Source organism: Anabas testudineus, chromosome 8, assembly GCF_900324465.2.
Source record: "Anabas testudineus chromosome 8, fAnaTes1.2, whole genome shotgun sequence".
Lineage (NCBI taxonomy): Eukaryota > Metazoa > Chordata > Actinopteri > Anabantiformes > Anabantidae > Anabas > Anabas testudineus.
Window position 1 is genome coordinate 15606653 of NC_046617.1, and position 17205 is coordinate 15623857.

A 17205-nucleotide genomic window follows, 5' to 3' on the forward strand; every position below is an offset into this window, starting at 1 on the left:
ACACACACATATATACACACAAACCCACAATTTACTGCTGCATTCATTCCACATTAGGGAGACCCATTTCTGCCACTGAAAAACGGGGTCATGAGTTTTTTACGGGTTTTTTTTTTTTACATTCTCTATTCCAGTAATTAAATCTGTTTTATTAGACAAAATGTTTTATTCTTTATTTTATGTTTGCATGAACAATGTGAAAGACGTTGGTGCCCAATAATGTCTCAGACAGTTGTTTCTCGGGGTATTTTTCAATTCTAAAAGAGTGTTTATAACGATCAAAGAGACATGGAGAGTATGGAGTCCTATAATGAATATGTACGAGGAGAAATGGATGCTGTGCATACTGTATTTAACTAATGTCCTAGTATCAAGTACAGATTGCACCATGGGACACTGATCGCTAGGCCTCATTAGCTCTAAGGCACAAGGTTGTCACCCTAACAACACACACACACACACACCCACAACACTACACATGACTATGCTTGTGTGCGAGATACTGAAGGTGGGCATTAATCATCTCTATTGTTCAGAAGCGGTCATTTAGTGCGAGGTGAACCAAGGTTATCCATGGTCCTGTGCAGTGGTCAGCCAGCTTGGACATCACACCTTAATACACAAAGCACACACACACACTCACACACACATCAACTTTTCCCACTGTAAAGGCCGAGTCAACCTTTTTATTTGCAGTCAGGGCTGTTTAGATAAACGTTCATTTAAATGTACAAAACTAGTCCATCCCAACCCGCACAGCTGTTATATAACTTGCATATGAAGTTAAATGATTAAAGTGAAAATGCACCACTATAACAAATTGTAAAATTATGTATAATTTGTTCTGAATTTTACACACGTCATTTTTGGAGACAGATGATTTTCAATATTTCTTTCAAATTTATGACTTCTGGCAGGAAAAGATAGAAACATGTACTTAGAAGGAAAGTGGAATGCAGTTTTATTCTCTTAGTTTTTTGATGTTTTTGTGCTGTATATGCAGATAAGACCACAAATTGCAAACTTCATGCGCTTAACTATCCAGCTCGGCAAGACAGATTGAGGCAACCCACAAACCGGAGCTTACCATACGAACCCTAACCTTCACCAGCCCTGATCCACCCAAGCCTCTAGTGCTCCCCCGTCCCAAACGCCCACCCCATCCTCTCAGTTCATAATCAGAGTTGCCGAGCTAAGCAGAGTGAAAGCACAGGAAAGACAGTGGGGGCCGGTGCTCGACCCCCATTCAGCGCAGTCAGAGGGCCGGCCCGGGCCCCGAAAGCTCAGATTACATTCCACATAATGAGAGGCCTGGCTCAGCAGGCTCTGCCTCTCTTTTGCGCTCTCTCTCACTTTCTCTCACATACAAACACAGACAGATCCACTGTGGCATTAGTGCTGAAGTCCTGTTCTGTTCCTTTCACTCTGGTTCCTACACCAACAAACGCCCAGCACAGCTGCTTTACATATTACAGTGTGGCCAAGAGACATAGGTACAAACCTGTGTGGTTGTGATTAGGATAGTGTTAGAGTCTGACAACGTCATGTCCACACCAGCTGGAGAAGCTATTAGAAAAGCTCTGCTGTGAAAATCCAGGTAGCTATTGTGTCGCTAATGAGATATTTTTAGAGAAACCAATAGAAATGCCAAGTGACCACCTAACCTTCCCCGGCCTAAGTTAGTCTAAACTCTACTCCACTGATGGACCATGTTGTTTGCTTTTGTAAAACAAGAAGAGAGGAGAAGGAGACGCTGGTCGTGTTGGTTTTGGCTTTTTCAGCACCTACAGCAAATATTTAAAATGTTAGTGTGAACAGAGACATGTTTGATATGAGATTTTAAATTAAGAATTCTATAAATGAGGGCATCACAAACATCTTGCATCTTAGGTACATCTGAGACTAATGGGGATATCATTAGTTTTGTAACTAAGGCAAGAAAAGCCTGTATTTATACTTAGAATATAGGTGTTGCAGTAGAACTATAATAAAAAACAACAATAATAATGAAAAATATCATCAATATTGTTAACAGCAACATCTAACGCAGGAAATATACAAACAAGAAATGATCCATAGTTGCTGAGATAGTTTGTCTGGACCAAAGGCCTAACCCTAACCCTAACCCTAACCCTAACCCACACCTGGATCCATGATACACCAATGCAAAAAAATCAGTTGGATGACAAATTAGGTCGCATCCCACCGTTATTAGTTCAGGTTGTTTGAAATAATGAAAGACCTCCCATGAGATCACTGATCTCACCTAAATTATCTGAACTGAGATACAGTGAACAGTTTGTCTCAGTCGTGAGATCCTTACAAAACCATATTGAAACATGGCCTGTTCTGGAAGCTCCGTGTGTGAAGTGCTGTGACAAAGCTGGGCTCCTTCGCAAACACACACACACACACAGATCTATTCACCACACAAGTCACAGTCTACTCACTCACATGCTGTGTGGGCCGGCATTGTGTTTATTGCTCTGTGCTTTCATAGCACCGAGGCTATTAGCATTGTGACAAACTGTGCACACTGTGTGTGTTTGTGTGTGTGTGTCTCGGTGTGACGGTGCATTAATGTATGTGCCTATATGTGCTGATGGCCATGAGCTTATGGTTGTATATACAACCACAGCATATTATTCCCAAAACATCCACCTCTATGTGCTTTCCCTCAGGAGTATGTGTGTGTTTGTGTGTATGTGTCTATGCAATGAAAGGAATTAGTGATGTCACAGACTTTTGCTACAAAAGCTCACAGCCCAAGGTCTACTAGAGTACAACCAGCCTTTGTCAAGGCCATGTGTGGAGTGCTCTGTGCTGCATTACAATGGTTGTGTGACAGAGAGCCATAGAAAGCAAAGCAGAGAGAGAGAGAGAGAGAGAAAGAGAGAGGCTCCAACAACTTGTACTGATTAGGAAATGGATTAGGTAATGCGCCATCTGCTGTTGCTGCCAATAGGAAGAATAGTGCCTTAAAGAAAACCATCTCTGTGTTTTGGAAAATTGATTTATCTTTATTAACTCAATATAACGTGACAAGGTTGGTGTTGGCCTGTGTTGATGTTGGCCTGTGTTGTTGCTCTGACAGCACCAGCGCAACAATTCACAATTTGTCTGTGTCACAGAGGTGAATTTGTAGTTTGTTATTCACTTCTGCATTCGCTGAATGTGAGGGGGTGGATGATGGGGATGTAAATTTGCATTTGTGTATATGTTCTATGTTGTGTGTGTGTATGTACATCCTCAAAAATGTATGTGTGTATTTTTTCTTACATAACAAACGTCACATGAATGCAGTGTAATGATAAGGGTTAGCCACCCCTCCCTCCCTTCAATGTGACAGACAGACTGACTCACAAACCCAGTAATACACTCTACACCTGTCACCATGGCCTTACACACAATTGGCTGGAAAAAGTACTAAAATATTCCTACTATATTTAGGTGAAAGTAGAATTACTGAAGCACAACCATAAAAGTAGAATATGTCATGTAGTTTAATGTTACGTATAAAATATCCATATGCAAAAATACAGGAGGTGCTTTCAATGTTTCCACTGCCTATCTGCAAACAGCAAAGCTGCTGCAACATTTTCAGCTCATGTACCATCCCAAGGCAATATCCTGAGCAGATGAGCCTTCAAGGGGGATGATTTTAGACTCTGCATGTGTGTGCATATGTATGCGTTAGTGTGTGTGTGTGTGTGTGTGTTTGACACACTCAGAAGTGGAAGCTCTGGCAGACACAGGCAGGCACATGCCATCTGCTGCTGTGCACCTCATAAGTGCCATACCCAAACACAAATCACACAAACAAACACACCTAAGAAAAAGTATATAGTCAAGGCCAAGCGCCGTCATTTGTGCACGTCAGAGTCGACTATAGGTGGAGGTGGGAACTAATAGGTGCTCAGGAAGATGATTCAGACTCTGAACAGACATTAGAAAAGATATTAGAAACAACGAACGCCATATGGGAGAATGCCTCAGGCATCACCAAGGACAAAATCATATTACCTGGTAACACATCAGAGGATTCACACATACACACCATCCATTTTCAAACTAGGAAAGTATATTGTGTAATGTGATTTAGTAGAAGTAAAGACTCACAGTGTCTGACAATAGAAGGAATCCATGTCAGGTTTAACATTCACCTGATGGTACAATTACAATTGCAAGAGTTGTTTTCATGGTAATTTGTCTAGTAGGCTAAATTCACCAAGTAGGCGTGGCGTTCATACAGTATTGTTACTGTATCCAGAATGGACAGTTGGCAGGCTAAAAGAAAAAAATGTAAGAGCTTCATTTATCACTGTCACGGTGTATAACCGCTCCCAGATTTTTCATCTCTTTACAAATTAATCCACAACTTTCTCAGTCCACTTCAGCTAGAGGTCCAGTTGTCATAGCAACAGTTAAGGGGTACTGACATCCCCGGGCAAACTTTCATTGTGTTCCTCCTCTGGCTTTCCGCGGTCTGTCCCTATAGCCCATTAACGATCATTTGACAGTTGACGTTCATTATGTAAAAAACATTAAGGACTGTTAACCTCACGTCGTCCTTCACTTTGCTTTTTCCTTTTTATTCTTTCTTTACCTTTCTATCCATCTTTTGTTGCTGTCAACTTTTGCTCTGTGTCTAAGTTTCTTGCATCCAACAGGCATCCACCCCCTGCTGTCCCTGAGCTTGCGTATTTTCCTCACTGGTGCAGGGTGCAGCAGCGGTCAGAGGTCAAGCACCTTGTGATTTGGATGTTTAATACACACTGACATGCGGCCTATAAGCTGCTCAGGGCGTAAGCATGACGCCATGGGATCTGCCTCACATAAATGCACACACACAGAAGTGCACAAAAGCCTTGATTAGATGTGAGCTGCACGTGAGGATTTCTGTTGTAGGCAGCTTAGAGGCATTTACCTTGCAGCTACCCACAGGCACTCCTGCCTCACAAAGGCTCATCTGAGGAAGAGTTATTTGTCTTGCTTTTTTACCTGTTGATTACTAATCATGCTCTCTCTGAAAACACGTGAAAGGACAAATTACTCAGCCGCCGTGCAGCCCAGCCTCCCTTCCACACAGCGGCTTTCATGTTCAAACAAACGGTGCAGCCGAGGACGTCTTCTGCTCTCTTTCTGTGAGAAAAAACTGGTTTATAGCTTTACTGCCATTCAAACACACAGAGAAAGCCTTTCCATAACAAATGATAAAAGCATTGATTAACATTCATACTCTCTCACGGTGGAGAGGCACACAGACTGTGGAAAAAGGAACCTGACTGCCATCCTAAAATAGTTTGGCTGTATTTTCGGTCTTGTTGTTTGTCTCCGACAGGCCCAGGCATTTCCTTATATTTCAAGTGCTAAACACTTATGTAATGCTTATCTATTAAGTTTTTTTATGCTTTTTTCAAGCAAACTGTATTCTGAAAAGGAGCATCTGAGTTTGGGGGACATGGACTGCGGAGTTTAATGACAGAAATCAACCAGCGATATTTACCTGCATCGCTCTCTCTAGTAAAAGAGAGTGAAAGTTTGGCACATTCAGTGTCACTGCTTCTGACTGTAAATGGTTCTGTTTGGATTTTGTCTCTAACCAGACCTTACTTTAATAACTGAGTCATCAAGCAAACTGTGCAAACCATCTTTCCTTGTCTTCCCCTTGTTGTCGTAGTCAGTAGTCTGGCACTCCCTCCAGTGTCTGTAGAGCTTTACAGCATTTCAGCAGAGATTTGCGTCCATTGGGCCCTCGGGTACCACAGCAATGGGGGCTGTGAAGTCACTGAAGCTGTAAGCAGAAAGAGTGCTATTTACAGAGACTGGACAGTCATGTGGTCTGTGTCAATGAAGAAAGACCTGGTATATTTTGTGCAGTGAACAAAAACAGGCTGGTGTCTGGTTAGATTTCTCTGGTGCACACAGGCTCCAAGTATTAATAGACAGATAGATATTTATATCATTAGAGTATGTACAAGTATGAAGAGTGTGAAAGTGGGGAAGCCTTTGACAGTGGGTAGAAACAAATAGGATTAGAGAAAAGTGAGATCCACATGACTATTATTGCATTCATCACACTAAAGCTTAGAATTACAAGAAAGTGAAACAATAAACAAATGTTGAATGTGGGATGCACGTTGGGATGTTTGGAAGTGCAACCAAACACTGGAGGAGACAAGAAGCTTATTTATCATGTGAAGAAGGCTTAAAAAAAGAAATTCTTGGACATGTTTACTGCAAACAAGTGCGCTGCAGTGGGTGTGATTGGTACTGACACTGTTCATTGTGCAAAAAAAAATCTGCCTAAATCTGTATACCAAGTATTGACAACACAGCTCAGTTGTGTAACATCCGGTGACATAACGGGATCCCTGCACAGTGCTCTCCTGCTGGGTGAATACTACATGAGTGTCTTTTGTGTAATGGCACTTTTAAAACAAGTAAACACACACTCTGCTGTTCATATTTATGTGAATGTGGACGTGATGAGCACCGTACAGCATCAAACAGGACGTGTAATAGCCAGCGTTGTGCTGGCCGACGGCGTGTGTCTGTGTTTGTTTGGAGCATCAGCATACCCCACATGCCAGTTAATGAATGAGACGGTCATTATTAGCTCATTAGGAGGCATCTTTAACACAGAAATGTTTGACGTGAGAAGGTCATCTCTGTGTGATAACACCATCAGTCTCCTTTCAAAGCACTCCTAGCCACTAATAACTCCAATGTCCTTTCTTTCCTCTCTCAGTGGATTCCCTTCTTTCTCGTTTACATCACCTATAGTAACTGATATTCCATGTTTAATGCCTGTGTGGGTCACGCTACAACGATTGTCCTCGTCCCAGAACAGAGTAACTCTGTGTGATGGTAGTTTGGGATTAGAACATTTTGTCCCCAGCGCTGCCCATATCCCCACCCTCTCCTTCTTTATGGGCTACTCCATGTCCTCTCTCTCTCTATTTTCACTCTCTCTGATGTCGGTTGCGATCATTTTTCTTTTTTATGTTTTCCATCTTACTTTGAATAGCTGATATCTGCCTTTCAGTTCTAGTTTACAGAGCTGCACATGCATTTAGACGTTATTATTCTTATTCATAATATTCATTATTTGACTAGAAATGTTCATCACCTCTCTGCATACTTTGGTAGTCTCAATTATTAGGAAGGGATCTAAATACATTTGTTTTATTTTCTGATGCAAAAGTTGTTTTGGTGCTTATTTTATATTGATTTGTTTTTCAGCACTTTGCAAGTTTCTAGTTTGAGTTTCAGCTACTTTGAATTAAAATCTCACAGTCATTCCACCTTTATTCCTCATCTTGTTATCAGTGGTTTAAATCTGTGTAAACGTGCTTCATTTAAATCTATCCAGGTGTATTAAAGTGGATATAACAGAGAGATGTGCGAGGTAACGGTGTCCTACATTGAGCTGTTTCTATTTTTAGAAAGCTCAAAGATGAGGGGGGAAAAAATCCCCTCGAGTCGACACCAGCGGTTTTATGTTCTGGACAATTTACACCCTCCTTATGCTACGCTGACCTTTCTGCCTTTAACGTTCACTCATCCCAGCCCCCACTTATGCCCCTGCTCCTCCATGTCCTCTCTCTGTCATCTTCTTTCTGCGGGCTCTTCACCTTTCTCAAATTCACTCTCTCTTCCTTCTCCCCTTCTGCACTCATTTTATCTGTTTGCCTCTTGATTTATGTCTCTGCTTTGAACTCCATCTTACTTTTCTCTCTCTCACACACATTTCCATATTGAGCACACACACTCCTTCACCTGCTTTAAATAATAAACAAAATAAGAACTGCAATACTGCAGTGGTACATCAGTGGAAAGAGTCTGATCCTCACCAAGTACCAACCACACTAATGCACTGCTCCCTGTGTTTCTGTGTGTATTTCTATTTTATTTCAGTCATTTCTGACTCTCGGTCTTTCCGTCTCTCTCCCATCTGGCATTTTTTAGTCTAACTTCCACACACAGACCAGCTGTGCTTTAGAGACCTGCTATTGACCCTGTTTGAGTGCGTCTGTATGTGCGTGTGGTTTGACAAATCAAGTACCAGCTCACATCCAGTGCATTGGGCACAATCTACCAGACCATCTGGGCTGGATTCTTGTAGAAGCATTCATAGGGCAAGTGACAGTTTGTGTGTGTGTGTGTGTGTGTGTGTGTGTGTGTGTGTGTGTGTGTGTGTGTGTACATGTACAGTTTCCAAAGATATTTCTTTCAAATCTGCACACTGTAAAACTGAATATCCTTATTCTATCTATAACAATTTTATCTATCTATCTTTACATTGTAAAAATAATTGCACATTGTATAATTTACTTAATTTTAGTGGACATATTTATATGAGAGTTTATTTTTAGGTTATGTTTTCATTTCATATGCAGAATCTTGTCTTTATAATGATATCCATCATGGTTTGATGTGACTGAATTGCACTTGGTGAATATTTAATTCAGTGTTAAGATATGTTCTCACTTTGTTGTGCTGTGTTGCCCCCTAGTGGACAAATGTATTGAGTGCACAAAAACCATTAACATAGTAACATAGAGTTATGGGACAAACTTATTTAAAGCTGTTTGCAGTACACGATTGGCCATCTACTCTGTCTATTTCTTAATAAAGGAGCTAATGCCAACCTAGGATTGTATAGAAAAAGTATGTTTCACAATGGGGAATAACTTTGCCTGGTGTTCTATTGTTTTCATTTTGATCAGGTAGGGCACCCATTAAACACATACAACAAACTCATGACTGTTTCAAATTATTCTATAAGTGAGACTTGAAAGTGAAAACTAAAAGAGTTGATGTTGATGTTGATGATATGCGCTTTTACAGTGTACGATGGAAGTCTGCATGATTTCACTTTAACTACAAACTCTAAAATATTTTCATTCTTTATTCAGTTTATTCAACTTCAACCGGCCTTCAACAGGTCTTTCACCAATCCTGTGTCACTGAGGGCATTACCTCCCACCCCCCTTTGTACCTGCGGCTGTCTGGCTTATTATTATGGTCTGTCTGGCCGGTGGTCTCTAAATGAACTTGATACTGAAATGAGCAGCTGGCTGTGATGTGTAGGGCATCGAGGGGCCGTGTGGAACTAGTCTGGAGCTCGGCCAGTCACTTAACACATGTCAACAGCTCTAATGAAAGTGGTCTTTTCCTTGGTGGCCTCTTTTTCATTAGCAGGGTCAGAGGTCGCCGCCCACAGCTTGCTGGCTGGCTGTCAGGCAGACAGTTGAAGAGGAGGGCTGAGAAATGGGGTTAGAGAAAGGGATATAAGGGCAGAGGGGGAAGGGGGAAAACATTCGATAGTTTGTTGGCTTCTTATGTTTTGTTTCCTGTATGTCCTGGAGGTCCTCGTGGCTATTTTTCTTATAAAAAATATGCCACAGTTATCGTGTTTGTCAAGCCTGGGTTGACGCTCACCTGACATGATGTTTGCACCTTTATAGCCACGTCTATCTTCTAGTTCCTTCCCACCAACCACAATCTCTGCATGAAAAACCTACACTTCCCACAGAATAAGTGTGTGCGCTGAAACATTGTGTTGAAGTAGACAATACAGAACAGTATTAAGACCAGTCCCCAGTTTAGTTCAGCTCAGCTGCCTTCCCACAACTCCTTCTTGTCTTTTTCATCTCAAGTCATCCTGGTCTCTATTCTAAGACGTGCTCCTTTGACACAGATATGGTCGAAGCGAGAGAATCCGCCAACATCTCCTCCTCCTTCCCTTCACCCTGGCCTCTCGCACATGAAAGGGGCCACACAAGGCCGATGGATGTCCGGTGGGGTGTGTGCTATGCGAGGGCCCCAGACCCAGACACAACACAACACGCAGCTCTGCAGGCGGCCACAGCTGGGCTGGAATGTGACCCGCTTCAAATTTTAATACCAGACTTGGTCCTACAAGTGGAAGAAGTGGGATATGGACGAAGACATGTCAGCTACATGCACCTTTTGATAAGCTGGAAGCATTTGGGCTGTTTTGTCTGTAGCTGAAGGAAACCGCACAACACCACAAACAAAGACGTCTCTTATTGTCATAATCACATTTATTTTTTCATTTTGCCCTTACATTCCATCAAAAGTTTTAATAAACAGGAATATATATATTTGTATATACATTTCTCTCCACTGGCCGTAGCCCTATTAGAAATAGATTCAAAAAATAAATATGAAGTATAGACCACATACATATGTATTGTAAATTAGAACTTATCAAAATACGTAGACTCCATAAAAAATGGAACCAAAGAGCTTATTTGATTCTGGTAGTTAAACTGAGGCTTCACATTGTGTTATTGTGAGCTTAAAGGTTCAGGACAGATCCCACAAAAAACAAAAAATATACTGCTACTGAATGATATTAAGAGGAAACTATATAAAAGTTACAAAGATTAAATAGTTGCTGGATAAATGCTTTGCACTATTGCTATTGTCCCTGCCTCTTCCAGTTGACAGCAACACTGATTCTTATTTGTTAAAAAAGAAAAGGTAGTTTGGACATGTATGTACAAATCATGACAAGAGGGAGTTGACAAAAACGATCATATGATTTTTAAGACCTACGGAGCAATAACAAAGAATGGACATAAAAACATGTGAAACAAGCAACAAAACCTCCAATATTACTGATACGTTTGTGGATTTCTGTTTGAGGTCACTGGATCTTGTAATCTGAGAAAGACTCTACTGAGTGGCAGAGAAATCTTTGAGGAAATCACAGGTTTTCTTGTGGAGAAGCTCACGAAGCTTCCTGATTTTACGCGTGCTGGACGAGCTTACGAAGCTGTCTGGCTGCAGGATGGCCATCCCGTTCTGAACATCTCCCATGATGATGAGCTGTCCGTTGGCTACCGTGATGTTGGGGCAGGGGCAGTTCCAGTCCATGTTCAGAAGAGTCACCTCCAGTGGCTCTTTCCCAAAGAACCTTAAGCCCATCTTCTCGTCCTTCAAGATCTCCTCCACTGTCAGCAAAGCGTGGCCTGACTCTTGCTCCTCTGTGAGCTCAGTCACACGCCCCAGGATCACAAAGTCACTCTTGCAAAAGCTGGTGACCATCTTTCCTCGAGGTTTACACATCTTGCAGTTGTTGTTCTTTGGGAAGGGGCACATCTCCTCGCAGGCCTCTTTGGACTCAAAGTTGTTCTCGTTGCCACCACAGCCCCCGTACACAAACGACTGGCACTTTTTGATGCTGCTGCTATATGCCCAGCGTGGCTCATAAGCCTTGCAAGGACCTTGGAGGCTTGGTAAGCTACAGGGAGCTGCTAGCTCGCCGCCACATGACAGCATACAGGCTTCATAGGAATCGAAATGGTTTCGGTTTTTATTGCACTGACTGTAGGTGAAGGTGAAGCAATTGTTCCTCTTTGGTTCATAGTACCAGCTAATGCTCTCGTCTCCACAGTCATCGGTGTCTGGGCTCTTAAGGCACTCTTCAGCTGGAAAAGGCAGGTTGGTATTATTCCCCTCTGAATTCTTCCCTTTTGCTTCTCTCTGGATCACGGCCAGAGGAAAATGTGACGACACACTCCCTCCAACATTTTTGGCTGTGCATGTATAGATGCCAGCATCCTGTGTTTGTGCGTTGTATATGACCAGCTGACCAATGTTGGTGACCACGAGGTTCCCTCGGACATGGTTTGGTCTCATAATGGTGTTCTCTTTGCCCTTTACTTGTTTCTCCCAGGTGATTTCTGGATGTGGCTTTCCAGACACCTCACACAGGAAGCTAGCTGTCTCCCCGACAAAAACAGCCTGTTGTGTGGGACCACTGTTTATGATGGGGAGCTGGATGTCAGCTGGCAGAGTGGTCTGGAGTGCAGTGGTTGGATGCAGGGTAGTTTCTGCAGGGACTGGGCTGGTGTTAGGCCAAGTCAGGTGATACCTGTAGGTAGTTTGAGTAATATAGGAGTTAATCAGAGTTAAGATTTGTCAAAGGCCGTTCTTTAATCACTAAAGTAAACTGATGTTGTTTAGAGAACAACACAACGTTACCTCATCACACCAAAAACAAAAAGGAGATATCTAAAATACTTAACATGTTACCTGCAGGTGACCTCAGAGATAGAGATACCCTTGGAGCAGGCCTCTGCATCCATGTAGCACTTGTTATAATAAGTCATTCCATCAGATGCACATGTGAAGTGGGGCTCCCTCTCACAGCGGTCTCTGCACTTACAAACAGGCTGGCCATCCCAGATGTCACACTCGGACCCTTGTTGAGAGCACATGAACTTGTCGCAGGTGGCACCCTTTGGCATCCCAATGGGGCCTTTGTTGCCCTTGATGTCTATGTAGCGTGCAGCCACACAGCTTTTGTTACCACAGACGTTAGGGCAGCACTTCTCAAATGTCTCACAGTCCTAAAGTTGGATAGAAACAAAACAGTTGCATCACATACGAGCAGACTGTATTTGTTTTTTAGATATAGTGTGAAATAAAATTTTGCATAAAAAATGCAGAATACATCAAATTCTTCTTATCCTACCTGTGGATTTAACTGGGATCCATTTAAATCAAAGGGTTCTTTCCATGCATGCATAACCAATATTTTGTCAGCAAATAAATCAAACAATAAATGTACTTACAAATGTCACATGAGGCATTTTGTTAAAGTGCGTTTCTGATGTTGAATTACATGATCTTAGCTCAGTTTTTCCTCCACTTTAGATCATGTTCATTGATAAATGCATTAGTGCTTTAAAGACATTTAAAGATTTCACATGCAGCATAATTCATTACAGTCCATAGCAGGAGAACTCACCTGGTCAGATTCACACTCGCGCATGCAGGTGCTCATTGCATCCACCCACAGGTTGGGGTTCAGCTCATTCGGGCACAGACCTGCGTGCGAGTACACCACTTTTGCCACAGACATAGGCATTGCACTCACACGGCAACGGTCCATATAAAGGAGTAAAGTGTACCAATGTCCCAGAAGAAACCAAATCCATCTGGGAAACAACATCCACCACATGTCCGGCGCGTAACAAACGAAAAGTCTGGAAGAAAACGAATCCAACGAGAGCCAGCTGAGTTTAACTCGATGTTAAAGTTTCGAAAAAAGCCTCTAAACTTTCGCCTAGTTAAATTTCTACGGCTGAATTCAGAAGCAGCACCAAAGTGGAGCGTGTGGTATCGGTGTCGAAGTGGCGAAGTCTCCAGGTTAGTCGCTCCACGGTCAGTAGCCAGAGATTAGTGCGGCGGCGCGCAAACCCACTTAAGATCTAACAGCGTGAATTACAGTGACCTGTCCGCCCGAACAGCAAACACCAACTGAGTTACAGTTACGATCAACTTAATTAAAGAAAGAAAAGGCGCTGTTTCTTTTAGAGGACCGTCGAGACACCTGTGCGTAAAGCGCCGGATGCCTTAACCCTTAGTTTGCAAAGTCAGGACGAGGACGAGGTGAAGTTTAGCAATATCCCAGTGGTAAAAGAAGTTTAATCCATGTTGGCATGGATTAAACAGTTAGGAATGATGTAGATATGCATTTATATAAAAAGGGTTAGAGAGGAAAGAGGAAGGCTACTTAGAGAAGTAGAAGTATGTTTTTGTAGTAACAAGTTGCCACATATCGGTTTAACTAGTACTAATACTTATTGTGCAGTATTTCTTTAGAGTATTTAAGAATAACGTGTTTTCTTGTCATATAGTTGGATGATGACTTTAAACTCTCTCCTGTCCATTTGAAGAACAAGTCTCCAGAAGATGGCACCAAACTCAGCCAGTTCTCCCACTGAGCTGTGGAGCTTGTTCTCATTAAACACACTAAAAACGCAGGTTCACTTCAGTACATTCAATTATTACGTAATTTTACATCACACATGCTGTTTGTACCATTGCTGTACATCCTGGATTGTAATTTCATTATTATTAATTATTAATAACTGATCTAATGCAGCTGATAGATGCATATTATAGGTGGAATGTGGTTAATTACAACACAACTAAGAAGAAAAATAGGCAAGGCATGTTATATTCCACAATATCAGGCTCACGGCTCATCGGGTTTCTGTCACAATATTGACAAGTTCTACATACAGTTTCAAATCATGCTGTGAAAAACTGGTTTGTTCTCCAAAAGCCAGTTCCAGGAAATGCTGTAGATCAGGGGGTTTCAAAGCAAAACAAACAGCCTCGTGTTGTTTCAGTGATGAACATGAACGGAAAAAAAGTTTTTTTTAAACAGTTTTGACTGAACACTGACACAGCCTAAAGGCTGCAAGTTAAAAAGCTAAGTGTGTGTGTGTGTGTGTGTGTGTGCTGGTGTGTGGAGTATGCGTCTTCCAAGTTGAGCACATGCTGAGCCCAAAGAGGCCCAGTGCTGTCTAGGCTGAACCCTGCACTCCCAGTCTGGTCTGCTGTCTGTGAGCTCTTTGTTAAAGACTTACTCGTGAACGCAGGTAGAATTCGTTCACCTGTGTTCACATAAGCAGCACCTAAAGGCGTCTAGTGGACATGTTAAACAAACGCTGACACACCAATGACAGGATTACAAGGATTATTAAAGGAGAAATTCAAGTACAGCTTATCACGTGATCACCATACACATGTGCATGCTCAGTGTCTGCTCACCCACTCATCCCCTCCGGCCCTCCACCCCTAACCATCACCCCTCAGGACCCTGCATTCCCAGCATAGCCGACATGGGGCTTTGAGGCATAAGACATATTGAATAAAGCCAGAGGACCACACACAGGGCACTCCAAGAATCTGTCTGCCTGCAGCATATGTATTGTCTGCAAATAAGCTTTGACTTTGACCTTCTTTATGCACCCTCGCCATCCTTCGGAGTGAAAAACAACTTTGCAACTCATCCAACGTGTTTTCTCACAATCGTATGGTTAAAATATCAGTGAAAGGCTTCAAGTCCAGTCAAGATTTCCTCTCCACTGTCGCCTAATGCACAAGTGGGGTTTGAGTTTTCTATATGATTCTGTATACAGCTATATATTAAACACTGTAAAGTGCCTTGAGATGACTTCTCTTGTGATTTGGTGCTATACAAATAAAACTGAATTGAATTGTAAGTTTCATTTTGTACAAGCAAAACAATAATTTCATTTCCCCTGAAATTTAAAAGAGTCTTATACAAAGGTAACAACCTCATTTAATGTTCAGCATATATAGAATAGTTGCTATCCAAGAAAAGTTTTAACCTGGAAATCAAACTTTTATCTCATACATTACCCCATGAGTGGAGAGGTTATTGGTCTAATAATCAGTTGCAATGATGAAGTGTCTCAAAAACGGGATTTCATCTAAATATAGGGAATGAAAAAAGACTTCAGTGGGTTCAAGACCCGAGTGCGTAATGATCCCTTGGCCATTGTCTTTATACATATTTTATGGGCTCAGTGAGAACATCACAAGTCTAATTGTACAGATTATTGCTTCCTTCTCTATATGGTGAGATTTTACTTTTAAGTAAAAAAAAAAATATTGTAGTTACTGTTATTGTTGCAAAATACATGCGAGCGTTTGCCAAGCAACTCCTGAAGTTACTGTTCTCAAAGAAAAGTCCAAGCACATCAACGAAGGCAGGCACCTGAGTAACGCTGCCTTCTGCCTCCATTCCTAAAACTCTCTTAAGTCTTCTTGACCACGACCTGAGAAGCTGGTTCGAAACAGTAAAGGTGTTATGACTGTTCATACTAAGCTCATTATGAGTGTCTCACTCCAGATCAAAGGAGAGAGACACGTCCAGCCACAGCAGGACATTAAGCTGATTCCTCAGTCCCAGTCTAGACAAACCTTACAACACAACAAACATGCTAACTGACAGATGTGCAGGCATTAATGCACACATACATGGAGGTCTAATGAAATATATACAGTATACATTGTGAGCCAAATTATAACCGTTTGTCTCTATATTTAGACATTCGCACACATTTGAACTTCTATGCACTGCTCTGCACAGATTATGCAATATTTGTCCTCTGCTGATCGCCGTGTCTGAACATCTGCTCACCACATGAACACTATTGTATTCATTTCAACGAATGAATACAATAGTGAAGAGGTTAAGGATTTCACAGATACACAAACGTGTCTGTATGATTAGAACTGACATGCTGTTTATGTTCTTTAAATCAGAGCGGGAACATAACAAACTGTCTTGTTAGTGAAGTTAATAACACGAGCGTTGTAGGTCAAAAGTGAATGAACAGGCCAAAGAGAAAAACCCCAGCTGGACAGTACAACAACGCTGAGCATCGCTGTACTGTTGAGCGTTTATTAGTGTTAGTGTTGCACCTGATGTGTCCTAAGAGAGGAGCAGGTTTCATTAACACTGTAAAGGAAGTCTAAATCAATCAGTATGGCTGATTAATTTGACATTCTACATTAAGTAAATATTCAGTAAACAGACAAATCACAGCCAAAATCCTTTGTGAAAAGGCTCACATCCTGTAAGTATATAGTGAAAATATTTAATGTAAGTTGGTCTTCAAACAAAGAAAGAGAGAGAGAGAGAACGTGTATATGACTGATTTGGGGTTCACTGTATTTAATTTGCTTGCTTAGCAAAAAAACAGACATTTATACCTCGCTACATTTTTCCAGCGTATTTTTCCCATAAAATGAAACAGTATATCTCTAAGTTGACCTGTAAGGAATTTGTCTATGAATGGTACTACATCTTCCAGGATGATCTTTCATCCAGGGCAGGGGGCGCTGTCAGATATAATCACACAAACATGGGTACCATAGAAATACAAGTATAATTACAAAGAAAAACCTTTACTACTTGTAGACCTGCATGAAAAAATGTTTAAATTTTATTAGTAGTTTAATCTTTTAATCTTTCAAACTTCGATTCATTTACATCAAATGTTAAAATCACAACTTGACACTTCAGGCTTGATGTTCACTGAGAGATCCTGCTCTGAAAAGCTTGAGTAGTAAATCTCCATGCACAGGAGTGTTTTGGTATGAAGAATTTTTCATATGATCAAATCCGAGCAGAAAAAATGAGTTATAATTTTTGTGAGTAAGTTGCATTTCAGCATAAAGCTCTGTTAACTCCAATATTTACTGTTCTACTCCCTCTAGTGGCCACAACAGGAGCTACACAGCACAAATAACTGGTCCCTAAAATTTTACTTTGTCTAATTGACTTCACTGTGTCAGATGGACATAAGTTCAGTTTGACAGAAAATGAGGGAAGAGATC

The 17205-nt window shown here is 41.5% G+C and overlaps 1 protein-coding gene across 1 annotated transcript; it reads right to left on the reverse strand.

Moving 5' to 3' along the window:
• Positions 1–10070: 10070 nt before the first annotated feature.
• LOC113170031 (WAP, Kazal, immunoglobulin, Kunitz and NTR domain-containing protein 2-like) lies at positions 10071–13502 on the reverse strand. The gene is made up of 3 exons (XM_026371933.1): positions 12791–13502; positions 12073–12389; positions 10071–11911 (listed from the first exon to the last, which is right to left on the reverse strand). Exons 1-3 carry the CDS (start codon positions 13001–13003, stop codon positions 10711–10713), a joined length of 1731 nt encoding a protein of 576 aa, XP_026227718.1. The 5' UTR covers positions 13004–13502; the 3' UTR covers positions 10071–10710.
• Between the last annotated feature and the right edge of the window lie 3703 nt (positions 13503–17205).

Coding starts and splice junctions, on each gene's coding strand:
- LOC113170031 (XM_026371933.1), bottom strand. CDS start 13,003: ATGTGGTGGATGTTGTTTCCCAGATGGATTTGGTTTCTTCTGGGACAT. Junction 12,390..12,790: donor GCGAGTGTGAATCTGACCAG/GTGAGTTCTCCT, acceptor ATCCAACTTTAG/GACTGTGAGACATTTGAGAA. Junction 11,912..12,072: donor ATCTCTGAGGTCACCTGCAG/GTAACATGTTAA, acceptor AACTACCTACAG/GTATCACCTGACTTGGCCTA.